Consider the following 18,048-nt stretch of genomic DNA (forward strand, 5'->3'; position numbering starts at 1 on the left):
GCCGATGCTTCCATACTTCTATCAAAATCTTTTATATTTTTACTTTATAATGTATGTAAGATTACCCCATGAAGTTGCAAATAAACTAATTTAAAAGTGTTAAAAACGCAAGCTCAGTATATCAAGTACAGCAGAATGAGTCAATAACAGTTGTGTATGTGGTCGGTGCAGACATAACGCTGGAGCTGCGCGCGCTGGGCGTGCCGTGGTCGCTGCACGCGTGGACGCTGTCGCTGGCGGCCGCCGCGGACGCCGCGCTCGACCACGTCATCGACCAGCTGCTGCAGGACTTCCTGCAGGTACACACAGTACAGTACAGGCCGTACTGTTTTACATTTATGTACCGCACCTTTCCCACCGGGTTTTTTTAGACTATGACTATTTTGACTATTATATTGAAATGATCCGCAGGTGTGTCCGTCTGACGACAGCCACTACAGCAATCAATTCATCTACGAGTGCCTCCCGCTGCTGTTTAATATCCTCCGGTACAGCAAAGTGAGTTAGAATTAAACTTACAACTTACGTGTCACTCACCGCGTGGGTAACGAGCTGAGGGACTTTAAATTTTGTCCCGAAATTTTATGTAACGTACTGTAAAAAAAAATATTTTGTCGTCTCCCACTGTGATTTTCTTGCTCAGTCTACTGTGAGATAGAGACAGAGAGGAGTGACAGAGAGTGAGGCGTGTCGTTGTGTGACGTGCAGAAGGAGGGCACGGTGCTGCTGCTGGCGGACATCCTGTGCGCGTGCTACGGCTGGGAGGCGGTGCCGCGCGTGCAGGAGCCGCCGCCCGCCGCGCCCGCGCCCGCACGCGTCGACCCCTCCTACGTCAACAACCCCTCGCTGGCCGACGTCACCTTTCGGTAATTCAACACATTTTTATCCTTGTGTATTGTTATTTATTTTTATTTGTAAGTAGCTTAGTGCCCACCATTGTCTAGTGTAAACAAGCCACCGGCGGTAATGGACGTATGATAGTGTTGATGGAAATAGCTGGATGGTGGTCAGAGTTGTTACCACCGTACTGGGCATTTTTTAAATAGAGTAATGTTCAATTATATTCACTTTAAGTCGGTGTTATATTGTGGTGAAATTGTCAGTTTAAAAAACTAAACGGCTGTATATTGTGCAGGGTTGAGGGGCGGTTGTTCTACGGACATAAAATCGTGCTGGTGTCGGAGTCTCCGCGGCTGCGCAGCATGCTGGCCCCCGCGCGCGCCGACCTGCCGCCCGCCGCGCCGCCCCTCGTGCAGATCAACGATATACGATACCACATCTTTGAGGTATTGCTCCTTCTTGCTCATTTGAGCCGGATCCAGAAAAAACTAAAAATAGAAAGCTTACAGTGGTGCGTGCTTGTGTTGTGCAGCAAGTGATGAAGTACCTGTACTGCGGCGGGTGCGCGGGGCTGCAGATCCCGGAGGGTGACGTGCTGGAGGTGCTGGCGGCCGCCTCCTTCTTCCAGCTGCTACCGCTGCAGCGGCACTGTGAGGCGCGCGCCGCCGCCGCACTCGACCTGCACAACCTCGTCTCCGTCTACATACACGCCAAGGTGCTGCTGAATATTACACCTCGACTATAAATGAAGCAATACGGAATAAATAATATCTCTACATATTCTATTGGGGACGACTTATTAGCTTATGTGCTAAGAACGAATCTGTTTTTAGGTGTACGGGGCTACGCAACTGCTGGAGTACTGCCAGGGTTTCCTGCTGCAAAACATGGTGGCTCTGCTGACGTATGACGACTCAGTGAAGCGACTGCTGTTCGGCAAGCGGCTGCCGGGCCACAACGTGCTGGGCGCGCTGCTCACCACGCTGCAAAAGAGAATAGAGTCCAGAAAGGGGCAGTCAAAGAGTAGGTAGCAAAAGAGTGACGATCAAATAGTTACTAACGAACAGCAGTCAAAGAGTAGGTAGAGTTAGGTCATAGAGTTAGAAGTCAGAGGCGCTGGACCTTCGTTCAATGTCCAAAGTCTGTGAATACATTTGCTTTCTTCAGTTATTAAATGTAAAGCAGAAAATATTATTTAAATGTAATTAAAAGTCAACATCTATTTTTAAATCAAATTTATTTTTGTACACTTCAATTTTTCTCAATAAGTAACAAATGTATGTTAAATAGTACGTATACCTTATTTGTAATATCACGGTGACACGTTCGATTTACGTAATGTGTTTTATAATTTTTTTATTGTAACTTTTCAAATATAAACACACTTATAAAATACAGAACTTAATTTTATTGAATATTGATTGCAACAAATATATCAGTGCACGTACTGTCTGGCTGTATTTCTGTCCGCAAAGCAGGATGAAGTTTGTTCCAATCTCCGGAACAACTTCATCCGGCTATGGTCTAATTTTTTCACTAATAAAATAACTCGTATTATTTTGTTTGTAAAATTCATGGTTTTCAAGATTTATATTTAATTTATTTATTAATAACTAAAAGTGTTGAATAAAAAATGTAATGACTACACATTTAAAATCGTATATATATTCTACATAACTTATTACTTTTTTCTGGTAAATAAAAAAAATAATCCCGTATATGTATGATCTTTAAATTATATTGTATTTTGTAATTTTGAATAGTTAATAATAACTGATGAAGTTATGTCATGTTTACGATAATTTTACTCTGTTTAAAAACAATACGCACAAAATAAATTATAACTCATAGTGGCTTTGTTTTTGGTTGAAATGTTTGTGTTGTATGTACAAAATAATCATTGATATTGGACATTGTATAAATCTCAAATCATCTTTAAAAAAAAGTAAATAAGTAATCTATTATATAAGTACATAAAGTTGGATTAACTTATAATCGTGTGTCATGTAAATCATATTGTATTAAGAAATATAATACAATATCAAGACTTAAAAATTTGTAGTAATATTTTGTTATTTTTAATTATCGGCCAATCTTAATGATCAATATTGTAATTAAAATATAAATATTGTTGAATCAAAATATCCTGTTTCATTATTTATTATACATTGTCGACAAGACAAACCACTTAGATTATAGCCCCCTTCAAAAAGTCAAATACAAAGAGAATGTAATTAGTAAAATAATTTGCCTGAAGATTTTATTCAAACATCATGCTAAAAGCTCGGTTTTAAAATTAATCGTTATTAAAATAAATGTGTTGGTTTTGGGGGAAACGTTTTGTAGATTAAAATTGCTTTTCACAGTATAAAATTCTGACAGATATTTAAAAAGATATCACGATTACAAAAAATAACCGCTACTGAAAATTCAGCTCACTGGCCGGTCGCGTCTGTTTTACAAGATTTTTACGGGTCGGGATGTCGCCGGGAGAAGTCAGTATATCCGGGCGAAGACGGAGCAGTTGACTATTTTAGCTTAACATGAAATGGCAAGCAATATTTATTTTTGGAATTTGGAACGACAAGTATTAATTTTGTTAATATCAGGAAATTTAACAGGTGCGTTTCAGTTGGAACAAAGCAAAAGCTATCGTTTTCAAATTATATCCCATCCATTAATAAAGATCATTGTTTGAGAGTGATTGAAAAAAGAAAAAGTATTAACTCAGAAACAATTCTCTATTCTGTAACTACAAAAAAAATTAGCAGAAAAATAAAACATCCATAATTATAAAATAATTCTAGTTGCAGACAAATGTTATCGATACGTTTCACATTACCTAATCTTTTGTCGAGTTACCAAAATGGCGTAAATCAAATAGACACAACATACCACGTATATAGCCTGTCATTTATTTCATGTCAGTCGGTGTTCACGGAGGTGGTTTGCTGATTGATTGAGTGAAAAATTTTGGTGCTGTGTTGTGTAAGGGTAGGTTGTTAACGGTTAGGCGTATATGAAACGAAATGGTTAATTTTATTTTTTCAACTAGTTGGAAAATTGGTTAATTTTGTCAACTAGACAAGTTAATCATACAATCAATGAACAAACACTCGAAGACTGACGGAGAAAAAAGTATTGATTCCCATGTAGATTTTCGTTGAATTCAACGAAATAAATGAAAAACGGTTAACGGTTGAAACGCTAAAGGTTGATCAACGGATGATTCAACTAGTGCGTTGAATCCAGCAATAGCTAGTTAATGTGTATTATCTATGACCCCATCCCTAGAGCTGTCAGTGTCAAATGTGGTTGTGCGAATGTGCGAATTTTCGTTTTCGTTTTGATAATTTAGCAAATAGTGATTTAAATAATTTCTCTTACGTGTATATAACTATTCGTTAAATGTCGTGACAGTGCAATAAAATGCAGTTCTATAAGGAAAGGATTTTGAACGCTGCACAGTTAAAAAGATTAAGTGAACATAAATATTCGTGTACCAGTGCTAGTATATTGGACGCATGGCTTCAACCTTGGTGGTGCTGGCTGGTGTCTAAGACGCCGCTATGGCTCGCTCCGAATCTCATTACAATTTTAGGTCTAATTGTAAATGTAGTGACAACATTAATATTAGTTTGGTGAGTATATTTTTATATATGCCTTACAATAAAATAAAATATATGTCATGGGAAAACAAGCGGAACGACTTTCGTTATTGCTTCATAGGAACCCCGTGCTTTCTTTTAGCCTACATTCTAAAACGAGTTTTAATTAGAGACGATATTGGGATGTATAATATAGATTGTGATTGTTATATGAAATTCTGAAATGATGCGATTGGTCGTAACCTAGGCCGCGCCACTTTCTGCCGATAAGATACTAGTAGTAAAATAATCAGATATCAAAATCTCTTAACATCATATAATTGTTAATAGTATTCAATTATCAAAAATATTAACACTGATTATTTATTTTATATTTATTATTATTCCATAAATTATATGTATAATTACTTTTTATTTCTTAATACACATTTTATATTTACATTACTCATCATTGAAAATACTGTCATTTCATAGTCATTAGAATGTTGTAAACTGAGAAATCTTGAATTCTTGTAGTCCATTACACATTTTTTGATAGACAATGTATGGATAGTTTTTTTATATTGAGTAAGGTTCCGCATGACCACAATCCCACCTGATGTTGAGTTATGATGTGGTCGAAAGACAGTAGGTGCTAACTTACTAAATATTCACTCAACTCTTGAAAGCCCCCACATCATACTTGAAACGTTAACAAGCAAATTTATTGAAAAATAATACATTTTTGTTAACATATTTAGTAATATGCATGTTTGTTCATATTTAAAATGATTATTGAATATTTTATTAGCTATTTGGTTATTTGAGTGAAAAAATACTTAAGAAGACAAAAATGAGTAATGATAAATTGATTTGGAATTGGAAAACATGAACTGACTCCATTAAAAGTGAAATAAAAAGATTGGGAGGTTGCAATGCTTAGCTATTTGTGATGTGAGCAGGTACAGTCCTGATGCGCGGCAGGAGGTGCCGCGGTGGGCATGCGCGGCTTGTGCGCTGGGCGTGTTCGTTTACCAGAGCCTGGACGCCATTGATGGCAAGCAGGCGCGCCGCACCGGCAGCCAGTCACCGCTCGGGGAGCTCTTCGACCACGGCTGTGACAGCATATCCACTGTTTTCATAGCGCTGGGTGCATGCATAGCTGTTAAACTCGGAGAGTATCCAACATGGATGTTCTTCCAGGTCAGTATTACTATTTATGATAACACTCAAACTATTTATTGTTGACTAGATAAATAAGTGTGGATTTAGTTTAGGTATTACTTAAAAAAAAATTAACAACTGTGTGTTGTATTCAACATTTTGTTTAAAAGAAGAGAAAGAGTAATTTTATAAGTTCAACTTTAGGTTTTTAATATAGTAAGTAATCGGCATATATCAAGTTTTATTACAATCTTTGGAATTGTTAACATCTATCATGATGTCATTTTACTATTATATATAGCATCATTTGTTCCCTAAGCTTAAAAAAACTAGTAAATTCAATTATTATATACAGTCAGCAGCATGCCTCCCCAACCTCCTGTAATGTTTGCTTTAAATAATTTTAGTCTGCCATCTGTTTAAATTTGGCTTTATTTAAATATATTTACGAAGCGGAGTAAATAATGATTGCGCTGAACCTAAAACATTCAAACAAATGATGGCAGCAACTTCAAAGACTAAACCACAAGCTGGTAAAAATATATTTATATGTGATATTGTTTATATTAGTGCTGGCGTTCATGCAGGCTCATATTTCAATATTGTATGTTGAGAGCTTGATGCAAATTAGCTTTAGTCTAGTGTCTTAGATTTTTGTGTATCTTATTGATAGTGTTTAAATACAATTTCAGTATCTAGAGAATATGAGCTACTGAATCCACAAGTTGCATTAAAAGTTTTAATCTACGCAAGTTTCTTAACTGACCTATGCTTAAATTGGAATCAGCACTTGCAAGTGACGCAAGCATTATTAATGATTGCGGTGACTTCAATATTTATGAAGTGGCTAGGAAAGATTTTACTTCATTTAGCGCGCTAAACCGGATCGGTTTCGCATTGCTAACTAGATTGCACTGGCCGTTACAGTTTCCTCAACTAAAGTCTGACTTAACACAATCGCTTGTGTCGGGTCGTATCACAAATGTCGGTGAATGACCTCTCATGTGAATCAACTCGCTACAACAAACGGATGTTTGTATTACTTATTCAATTATTTGCTCGTTTTAATAAATTGCAAATCGTTTATTGCCAATATATTACAAACTGCTAATGAAATTGTAGCTAAAACAGGATGCTTTTGCGTTATTTATAACATAGTTAAACGTAGCGGTTATAATCCATTTAAGACGCATTATTTTTTATTGCAACAATTTCAATCGCGTAATACAAATAAGATATATACGCGAATTTCCCATTAAAATCTTATCTATGATACTATTAAAATATAAATGTACGTCAATTCTGAGTAACAATTAGAAGAGTAGAAAAAATAATATAAAAATGTATCGTCATTGTCATCGTGCGTTACGTAATCAAAAAAAAAACCATACGATAATTATTTTAGCACATTTATAATACTTATAATCGAAGTGAATAGTCGAGGACTTCCGCATCGCGAATGATTACGTTATATAATATTATACATAGTAGCTATATGATAACTCTATATACATATTTGAATTTAAATTGGTGTAATTGGAATTGTATTTTATTGTATAATTGTTTCTCATATAGAGAATTATGTAAATACTTGATAAATAGAGTTTTAAAAACACAATATTTGTAGCGTTCAGTGTGTTAGACCTTTATGTTGTGATGTTATTACTAGATATCCGCACACACGTGATCTGTCTAGTCACAGATTATGTCGTATCAATATATTGTCGATTAATGTTAATAACACTTGTGTTTCCTTAACTGAAGGAAACTGTAAATATTTTAGTACGCCGGCAAAAATATCCTAAAATTATTGTTAACTAATTGGTCATTTTAAAATGTTGTCATTATCTAAAACAAAATTTACTTGGCAATATTTCACTTTAGAAAATATTCAGATTGTGTGCCAAACTCTATAAGTTACTGATGTACAAAAATTAAATAAAATGTGGAAGACCAGGTGACAGCTAGTATAACTTTTACGGAAGCCGACGAATGTGGAATAAATAAATGACGTAATTACGTTTGTACATGTCGTTGTGGAATGTTTGATTAGTTAATTTGCAATATAGCGCTTACTGTAGTCTCTCCCCCTTCCGCTTCTCCGGACGCAGTCTGTTGACCTTGAATAAGTTTGACACAAGTGTTGTTCCTATTGATAAATATTACCTATCTTTTATATTTTCTGAATTAAATCAATAAAATTAACATGCTCAAATATAAAGTTAGGTTAGAGTGATTGAGGCACATTGTGTGGTAATATCGCTTTCGACCTCGACACGAAGTTTGAAGTTCAATGGTACGGCCTAGGTCGCGTCGCGTCGCGTTTGTGGCTTCAAACAGACGTATTGACCACTCACATTTTATACATCTTACTCTTTGGATGCCTGCCCAAATCTACAATCTCGGCTTTATCTTGGAATGCTTCGTGTTTATATTAAATTTATTTTAGCTCAACAATTAAAGTGTAAATCTTTATTTTTATGCAATCTCTGATAGCCTTGTGCTTCTGCTAGACTTCATTTTCCTCCTAAACTTTCTTATTTTACTGCATTTATACTGGTTATATGCAATCGTTCTAGTCTGCTATCTTTTTTCGCGGCCAGCGTTATTGAGTTGATTATGCTTGAGTAGCACATATGTTAACCGTTAGAGTGAGTCGTGTAAAAATTATAGAACGCACTGAGTGCTGATTCTGTTTTAATGTTAGTTAACTTTGGCAATTTCTAAGTTCTACATTTAAAAATAAAACAAGTCCAACTTCTAAACAGAAGACACGGCACTTATAAATAATATTTCATATAACTTATATGCCCGATACAAAGATATACGTGTTGTGGTCGTGTATCAGTGGAGTAAAGTCATCGACCCGGTGTTGCATTGACATGAGATCCGAGGTGTCATGTCGTGTGTACAGCGAGGGCAAGGTGAATGTCGCGGCCAACACATTGTTGTATAATATAAGTTCTCCTCAACCTCAGTTGTGCAACTTTCTTGTTGGAGACAATGCATTGTTTTGATATCTGTGAGTCTCCACTACATAAATGTACAAAATATATTATATCTGTTGTTATAAAGAAGATGAGAGAGATGATAAAATGTTATTGTAGCAGTATTGCGACAGTGAAATTCCATGTTTAAATAATGTAGTGGGGTAACCAAATGGGTATAGGTGTGGTGCTTTTCACTTTTACGAAGGCAATATCGCAATAATTGTTAATTGCATATTCATTTATGATTGGCACGCGTAATTCATTTCTGTAGACTTTTTGCTTTAGGCTTACCAATATCGACCGTTAAATTTTTGTTACTAGTCGAAGATTCTTACTAGTTTTTATTTCGACACTAACGAAAGCGGATGTTCGTTGCTAATGCTTTGCTTTATACAAGTATGCTTCGGATCTTTAGATTCGATTATTAGGTTCGGTGGTGACTGTATCGTTGAGTTAGGAGAATATTTAGAGCATGTATCATGAGCATATGAGTGTATGGCAGTAACAATGGCCGGCGCGGCGTTAGCACTTGGCAACTGTGCGGCGCCGCACCGAGCGACAGCTTGCCAAGTCTAGAGTAGACTGTTCTCTTGTCTTGTTTGCTACAAAGTACACGTTATCAAAGCATGATGAGGATGCATTCTCCTTTTTATCACAACGCTTTGGCCACTTCTGACACGTTTTATATCGGTAAAGCTAGAATTCGTTTGCTGTTACGTTTGAAAAAACAAGTAAGCAATCTAGGAACGATTTCGTACTTTCTAAAGAATTTCACTCTCGTTCGATATAACTTTTACTTTTTTTTAAGCAACAGTAGCAACTATCACATTTTCTACGTTCTACTTTAATTTATTGTAGTTTTGTTATCAATTTGACAAAAGCGAAATATTTGATTGATTTTTACTTTTGTAATTCAAAAACCATTGTAAAATGAAGTTCCTAAAACTTGTCAGTTTGTTAATAAAGACTTTGATAAAAAATAAAAAAAAATATTTATTGCAGTAGTTCTAAGTCCACCCAAATCAGCTATACCTTAGATGATGATGATTTGATAATTTCGAGTTACTGTTACGTTTTCCAGTGTTTCTGTGCGATGACACTGTTCTACTGCGCGCACTGGCAGGCATACGTCACGGGCACGCTAAAGATGGGCCGTGTTGACGTCACCGAGGCGCAGTACGCCATCATGGCCATCCAACTCATCTCCGCCACACTCGGCTCCGACTTCTGGGCTACCAAGGTAATGTGTTCCACCCATTCTAGTCATACATGGTCGAATGGTGGTGGGTAACTATACTCTTGTTGCCACACCCAGAGTTGGTTAATTATTATTTAAGTACGTTTATTTACCTAAACGCTAAGAGGACTTAGCAACCAATCAACCGCTCTGACTGTGGCACTCAAAGTCTATTAAAAATAAGAGTCGGTAATCTTTGGATTTTTTTACATAATAATATAATTGGATTTTGAAGTTAATGTACGTTCGTTACAAAACCATCATCTGATCATCGTAATGCATATTTTCATGTTTGTTACGTTATAAACGAAAGGCATTTATTTTTAAAAATTCCCACATGACGCTACGGTAATTAAGTTGGAGGTTATGTTAGTTTACGAGTTAATTTTTAGTTGTACTGTCTAAAGTTAAATGTATAGATTAGATAAATTACATATGATAACTATGTGTATGATGTTGTTAATTTAGATTTTCATATAACTATTTATATTTAATGGACTGCTCTTGGATTCTAACAACAATTTTAATCCAATGACGTACCATTTCCAACTAACCTGGGGAAACTAAACTCGCACCAACTAATTGTACTTATCAGTGGGCGAGCATGATATTATATTTACAGTAATAAGAAACTCAAAGAAATACTGCATGTACTGACGTAAAGCGGAAAAAAATTTCTATAATATCTCCGTAACTTCTTTCATTCAAGGCCTCTATACGGTTTTCTGGAACATTGTCAGCTGTATAATTAAACGCAGATAAAACATAAATGGACCTAATTTTTGATTTGCACTACGATGCATCTGCCGACTGACCGTTGGTTGGGGTTATCGGACAGCCAGTCCAGCGGTTGCTATGGCAACTGTATCTGCAAGTTGCGTAAACTATGATTTATTTCTGTGTACCTTAAGTATGTAAATGATGAATGATGTCGGTCGGTGGGTGACGTGTGTGCCGTGTGCCGCGTAGGTGGGCGGCCTGGAAGTGCGGTATTCGCTGGCCGGCGTGGCTGTGGTGGGCGCGGCGCTCACGCTGGGCACATTGACCACGGCCATACTGGCCGGCGGCGTCGGCAAGAATGGCTCCACGGTTGCAGTGAGCGACAACATATTTATATTGGGGGTTTGGGGGTTGATGCAATGCAATGGATATACGTTAGTTGTATACGGTAACGGTAGGTGTAGGGTGGGGGTTTTGGCAATTTTTTCAAAATTTTTTGGGGTTACGTTTGTGTCATTTGTGAACCATGATCAGGGTTATTGATCGAAATTTGGCAAATTATACTCAAAATTTCAATCATCCTACAGGAATTTGTATCACTTTATCGTAAATTACCCCCATACCCCCAACTCATTACTAAAATTTTTATTATATATTTGAATAGTTTTATCGCGCGTATTATTCGTCAATTAGGTGGTGCGTACTGAAGGTGTAACTTAGTGTTAATTTTAGTTATCATTCGGTTGTAATGAGGTATTTTGGTTTCGCTTATTAATCATCATGTGGGTTTTTTTAATAGCATGTCTAGTCCGGTCCTAATTTATGGCATTTGGGTTATGCTCATTGTTATTTATTTACTTTTTATATCTTATTGCAATATAATAGAGACATCGTTATTCGTATTATTTTACAAAATTTTGATTAAAAAGTAACAAGTGAGCGACTAGTTTGGACAAGTAGCTGCTGCCTACATTATAAATACGATGGAACAACAAATCTTACTGCTTTTTAATTTTAATTTATTCTCTTAAAATAAAAGTTGCTTATTTCTTTATACAATGAATAATTTTGTTTTGAAATGTTTTATCATACGATGATGATGTCCCTATTATGTGAACGTCTAACATTGAGCATGGTCTAAAGTACTTAATTTTATTATATTAAGTGGTTAGTTTTTCATATTATCGATGTCATTGTGTGTTTGTGTATCATGTCGTGCGTGTTCACTCATTCGGTCACGTTCATTCATTCGTTCATCTTACATTTATTGCTAGAGTAACGTTTTTAGATATAATTGATTTAGGGATAAATATAACGGTAACCGATGTATTCAAATTAATTGGTGGAAAATATTCGTATGTATATAAGTTTTGTTGTTATCTGTAAAGGTTTTATATTTATAGTATAGTGTAATTTGTCGTTAACGTAGACAGATTAGGCTCAATTTGCTATAATCGTATTTCACTAGTATTTACTACGTTGTTGTTTACATTATCTACAGGATACCACGCTACTTTAAACATATGAAATATACTCGATAACTATGCTAATAACCCGTTTCTCCTCGCGAATTTTAATAAAGCAATAAATAGAATAGTGTCTACAATGTCATCATTACATTTCCAAAAGCTTATCATCGGTCATAAGATTTCATACCAAAATCATACATTAAACATTAAGAAAATGGACCATTCGATGTGATGTATTTAAGACAATTGGAAGCTGAAAACAAAGTATATAGTTACGATGATCGGTGAGAGGAGACGTAGTAGGTAAATGTTGTTGTTGGGGCGCGAGCAGCTGTCGGGTGCGGAGTGGCCCATGTCGCTGGTGGCGTGCGTGCTGTCCGACGCCGTGCAGCTGCTGCTGCTAGCCAACTTCGCCACCATCTTCCGCATCGGGGGGTGCGGCAAGAACGGCTCGACCGTCGCCGTAAGAACCCCTCATCACACGCCGCCACCGATCGCACAGAGTATTTACGAATTGTAACTCTGTGATAATTAAACATATATGTGGGAAAAGATTTCGTAAATAATCTGTGTGTTCGTGGCGGAGTTTATATTGGGATAGTGGTCGGTATTTCAGGCTTCACTTCTTGATTCACGCTTACATTTGAAGGCGTCACGTGGTAACACAGTTTTTTACGAACACTTTTATTTTACTTTCGCCTATCGCAAGATCAACAATTTCTCGAGCCATAGATGGTTGCTTATAGGTTTAGCATTTCTTTATACGGGTGTTGTTTAATTTTAGTTTTATAGTATTGGTTGAAGTATTGGCGCTTCGGTCGAGGTCTCTGTACGTAGGGTGTAGGGATGTGATTAACGAGAACGGACCAATGAGTGAAGATAGCACACCATGTCATCATCCGGAGGCGGTCGCTTGAGGACTTCCTCGGTATTAATGGCATGTTTTTTTATTTCTCTTTTTCTGTTGCTGCCGCCGGCCGCCGCTCGTACCGACACGACACGACAACGTTACACTGACCGGCAACCTGCAGCTCCCGACCGTCGACCTCGCCATTAACTTGGTGTCCAACTATGCCGTCGTCCTAGTGACCCTCTCTCTCGTGTTCGGCTACGTTAAAGTCATTATGAGAGGCGGCGTGGGGAAGAACGGCTCCACAGTCGCAGTAAGACCTTGCTTTATACGATGTGCACCGTGCCCATTGTCTGCCGCCCAGTGAAGTGACGTGACGTGACGTGTGACGTCATATAGCCACACGCCGCGCGCTTGCTCCGGGAATCTATATATACAATTGCTCAAAGCGGGACTGAATGACAATGTTAAATGTATATGTCGAATGTAATCTCGCATGTATCATTGTATCTTGTCAACTTCAATATCTTATATGTTACTAAATATTAATTTATAATAATAATAAAGCACGACTCTACTATCAAATGTGCATCTTATATGTTATATTGTCGATGGTACGTGCTCTACGACAGTAGAGACTTCAATTAGTCCTTATTTAGCACGATACCAATACAAAACAAGATCAAGTTTCAGATATTTTATTAGTCAGTTAAATTTAAAATCAGTGTAAGGATAGCTGGTAAGAGTTATGAGGTCGCGTACTCAGTGGAATGTCAGCTAAGAGTAACTGCTTGGTAACAGAATGCTGTGTGCTGTGCATCTGTGCTATGCTCCTCGTTGCTGTGAGTTTACACTGACGAAACATTTGTACAAAGATACAAGTTCATTTGGTTTTTGTACGAGTGTTTCGATTGTAGAAATTCATAGTTATATATGCGCACGTGATTACAAATCACATAAATCAACAGATTAAGAAATATATTTGTAATTTTTTGAGTTTTATTTTTAGTTGAAATCACGCGCGCACGTGTCTGTCTGTCTGTCTGTCTGTCTGTTGCATGTGTTTTATGTTTTTTGCATGTTCTATGATCGCATGATTTTGTTTTTGAATAACTTTTCATTTTATTGCTAACATTGTTTGTTGCCTTGGTATGTGGCAGATTATTTTTATCGCGATTAGAATTTGGTATGTGTATGAATAGAAAAATTATTGTTTGTATAAATGATTGTGTTGAATTCACTACATTTAAATGCAATGTTTAAGTTTCCATTCCTGAACAATAACACAATTACTGTCAAATAACTTCACAGCATCTGTGTGAACATGTCAACTATATGAAGTCTTAAATTACGAGTAAGAAAAGAGTTAATTCAGATTTGACAGCTGATAGATATGCCGAAGAGTCGGACTAGTTGGTGGCGACCAACATTCAGTTGTTTGGTGGCCACTAAGGGAGACCTTTAGCGTCGATTTAGTTATAATCTACAATAAGAGTGTGTTTGAATAGTCGATTGGAGTGTTAGTTTAGCAGTTTGTGGTGTAACGCGGTGCGCGTTGAGTCCGTGTTACAGCCGGTGGTGTCCGCAGGGCACCAGCATCCTGTCTCCGGTGATCCCCTTCTCGCTGGTGGTGGTGCCCGCCTTCATCATCTTCCAGAAGAGCGAGTCCCACGTGTACGAGAACCACCCCTCGTTATACATACTGGCGTTCGGCATGGTCGCCGCCAAAGTCACCAATAGACTTGTGGTAAGCAAACTGTATAACTATAAATATATAATATTTCAACAGTGGTAGACGCCAATGACAACATTTGTTGCACTAATCATCCAGCTCGCGCGGTGAAATACCACGACCACACACAAGACAACCGTGAAGAAGTAGAAGTAAATCTGTGTTCGCTTGTTGAGTTTTCGTGCCGAAGGCCTAATTTGTCTTTTTTCATTAACGCTATTAATATTTCTACAAAGAGACATGAAATACGGTATTGTTGAATGTAGACCAGCAGTAATTTGAGCTAAACAATTTTAGTTTTATATCCTTCGTGTCAAAGGTGGCGAGATAAAAGAGCTTTGAGCTTGCATTGCAAAGTTGATTGACTGGAAACGCAGTATCAATTCTATATTTAGTCTCGCGCTATATCTGAAACAATTATCATACAATAAATTATAATAGTATGACTCATTTATCTACGAACAGACCAATTTAAATCATTATTTTCACATTATAATGCTACATTATCCTGCAGTTACCTAGCTCATGTTGAACCGTGTGTGACTGGTCAGTTGTCAGTGTGTGTGCGTGTGTCAGGTGGCGCACATGACGAAGAGCGAGATGGAGTACTACGACTGGTCGCTGCTGGGCCCCGCCATGCTCTTCCTCAACCAGTACTTCAACAACGCGCTGCCCGAGTACGCTGTGCTCTGGCTCTGCACGGTATGCTCACTCTCCACACTCTACACTCTCCACTCTCCACTCTCTGCTCACTACAATATCTATATACTAATATAACAAAATATTCCATTTAAGCAATTTGACTAAATTATATAAAAATATTCTATACTAAAAAGGTACTAAAGATTAATCTTATATCAATACTGTTTGTATTTTATCTTGTAAACGGTTTAAGAAAATAGCCAATTTATCTGTAGTAAAGCTTCGGTATATTTGTGACGTATATTTAAAAATATGAATGTAAAAATTTTCAGATTTGGGTGTGCGTGGACCTGATCCGGTACTGCGGTCAGATCTGCCTGGAGATCTGCGACCATCTGAAGATCCGTCTGTTCCGCATCCCGCACCCCGGGGCGGGGGTAGCAGGTGCGGGTGCGGCGAGCGCGGCGAGCATGTTGGCGAGCGCGCACGGCGAGCGCAACGGTACGGGCGCGCGACGCGCACAGGGCAAGCTCGGCAAGCGCGCCTCGCACTCTTAGGATACATCCGCCGCGGAGCGGACAGAGCGGACAGTGAGGTCGCGACACATGTCTGCTGTGTAGTGGCACTCACATGTATTTTACTATAGGTTAGTGTGTCACTTTCTTCTGTAAATACGTGTAACTTCGTTGCTCACTTTGTCTATCATTTGTTATATTAAACACACAAATATAGACAAGTTTTAACTTGTTATAATGTTTGAATAGGTTTACTGATTGGATCCTTTAGGATATTATTTTGTAAGTGTTCTGTTTATATTGATTTAAGATGTTAGTTAATGTTAACCCTGTGCCCGCTCCGCCGCTCTGACCGCTCTGACCGCTCTGACCGCTCCAACACACAAGTCCACCGACGGAGTAACTGATATGTTTGCCGACAAAGATATATTAACATAGTTGTACTTATTCTATGCTACATATACATAAGTGTATACATATAGCTAACAAACCTGCGCTGGGGAAGACGGCAACTCCTACATGGCGCCTTTACATAACATTTCTTCAAATTACAGCCGTTGACGTATAATTAGTGTAAAGTTATTCGCTTGTTAAATGAACAAGTCGTCTTCTCCAATTTGTACCTTATTGCTAATGTGTCAAAGTTAATTTTGTATAATATCAATCTATCGCTTATTAATTAGACGCGTTTCTTAGCACTTGGAGTTTTTGTGATCGTCGTTCGTGATACGTTTGTTAGGTGTTGTTTTGTTGTTCTGTTGTTCTAACGTGAGCTACTCTTCGCTCTTCTTCGCTTTAATATTGTCAATCAATAATAAATATTGTTTACTGAATAATGTTTTAATTTTATTTAGTTTTCTTGATCGTCGAAATAAACGACGTGACAAAAATTGCTACATAAAGTAAACAATGAAATTTTAAAGCAATTTAAAATAAAAATTTCGCGTTGTAACTTGAAATATAAATATATTGAAGTAAAATAATTGTGTTTCTAGATGAGAAACATGCGTTGTCTTGTCACGGAGTGCGCGTAGAGTGTTGCATGCAGTAAGTGACGTGATTGTGCTCATTTTGAACTCTATTGTGTAAACCATAAAGTTGTTATTTCATTGAAAGTAGACGAAAGTATATTAAAATCATGAATACGTGCACAATATTAGATCTACTGTTGTTAATTATCGAACAGTTATGTTAACTTCGACATACATTGTAATGTGAATACATAATTTGACAGAAAGAATTGCGGGTAGTTGAACATTTTGACTGCTATATAATATGCACTTTATAATTAGCAATAAAGGTTTGTTTTGCTTGAAAAATGTTATAAAACATAAAGCAACATTACATGACACGTTTGTACATACAAGTAGACAATACTCATTTAGTGACAGTGACAAAATGACACTAACACTTTGCCACACGACATTCTATCATATCTCTATATAATTAGGGTTTGAATCTGTACGTCCAACCGTTTGTTTCTTACACCTAAATCTCTGTATAAAAGGTATCGTCCCTGTCATTATCTTTGACAAAATGGAGATAAAAATATATTTTAAACGGGAGATATAAGTGTGAGAAATGCACGTCAAGGCGCGGTGTTGGCTGCTAACTATATCTGCATACGCTCTTCGCTAATTATATATGTAAATATGTGAATTCACTCCATATACATATAGATATATAGAAAAATATATGTACTGCGTTTTTTTTCTATGTTTTACTTTGTATTAGTTCCGTGTGTTTGTGTTAAATATTATTTAGTATATGGAGTGAAAGTATTGTTGTATGCAATTTCTTACACATTTAAATAATTAATTAGCGTTCAGTAGTTACAATATTTGTGTAGAAAAATACATATTTTCTTAGACAATGTATTGAAATTCAAATAAATTAATAATATGGTAAAGTTGTTGTGTGTAGGTCACGTCTCGTTTAGTTCGCACATCGGAATGTCAGTTCAAATCACGAATATTGTCTAAATTATTGCATATTTTACTAAAAAATTGTTTATTTACAGTAATACAAATCTTTTTTTATATTATTTTTAAATTTCATCTATATATTAGAATTTTCGTTGAATTAGGAAGAGTTTGATATATTAATGGAAGTTTAAAGGACAATGGTCGTGTTTGTGTCTGCCCGTGTCGCGCTAGAGTCCCGTGTCGCTCGTACGTCGCGTGTCGCTCGTGCGTCGCGTGTCGCTCGTGCGTCGCGTGTCGCTCGAGCGTCGCGTGTCGCTCGTGCGTCGCGTGTCGCTCGTGCGTCGCGTGTCGCTCGTGCGTCGCGTGTCGCTCGTGCG

At 37.2% G+C, this 18,048-nt stretch overlaps 2 protein-coding genes across 7 annotated transcripts in view; both read left to right on the plus strand.

The window, feature by feature from the left end:
• LOC106123503 (ankyrin repeat and BTB/POZ domain-containing protein 2) overlaps positions 1 to 2,814 on the plus strand; it is a 34,490-nt gene extending 31,676 nt beyond the window's left edge. For both annotated transcript variants that reach the window (XM_013319881.1, XM_013319880.1), the window contains 6 exons: positions 172 to 299; positions 412 to 498; positions 709 to 866; positions 1,136 to 1,286; positions 1,373 to 1,555; positions 1,674 to 2,814. In XM_013319881.1, the coding sequence (XP_013175335.1) occupies positions 172 to 299; positions 412 to 498; positions 709 to 866; positions 1,136 to 1,286; positions 1,373 to 1,555; positions 1,674 to 1,871 (905 nt within the window). In that variant the 3' untranslated portion in view covers positions 1,872 to 2,814. The remainder of the gene's footprint in view (positions 1 to 171; positions 300 to 411; positions 499 to 708; positions 867 to 1,135; positions 1,287 to 1,372; positions 1,556 to 1,673) is intronic.
• A 1,294-nt stretch (positions 2,815 to 4,108) lies between these two features.
• Positions 4,109 to 18,048, plus strand: part of bbc (choline/ethanolaminephosphotransferase 1 bbc) — a 15,311-nt gene continuing 1,371 nt past the window's right edge. Inside the window, exons 1-7 of one of the 5 annotated variants that reach the window (XM_013319696.1) lie at positions 4,109 to 4,481; positions 5,390 to 5,630; positions 9,663 to 9,821; positions 12,339 to 12,470; positions 14,446 to 14,604; positions 15,166 to 15,291; positions 15,564 to 15,732. In XM_013319696.1, the coding sequence (XP_013175150.1) occupies positions 4,270 to 4,481; positions 5,390 to 5,630; positions 9,663 to 9,821; positions 12,339 to 12,470; positions 14,446 to 14,604; positions 15,166 to 15,291; positions 15,564 to 15,732 (1,198 nt within the window). In that variant the 5' untranslated portion in view covers positions 4,109 to 4,269. Of the gene's footprint in view, positions 4,482 to 5,389; positions 5,631 to 9,662; positions 9,822 to 10,787; positions 10,914 to 12,338; positions 12,471 to 13,038; positions 13,171 to 14,445; positions 14,605 to 15,165; positions 15,292 to 15,563; positions 15,878 to 18,048 lie in introns of all 5 variants that reach the window. The other 4 variants (XM_013319697.1, XR_001228163.1, XM_013319695.1 and 1 more) reach the window with 4 other exon arrangements.

The sequence above is a fragment of the Papilio xuthus genome, unplaced genomic scaffold, assembly GCF_000836235.2.
Source record: "Papilio xuthus unplaced genomic scaffold, Pxut_1.1 DF826115.1, whole genome shotgun sequence".
NCBI classification, from domain to species: domain Eukaryota; kingdom Metazoa; phylum Arthropoda; class Insecta; order Lepidoptera; family Papilionidae; genus Papilio; species Papilio xuthus.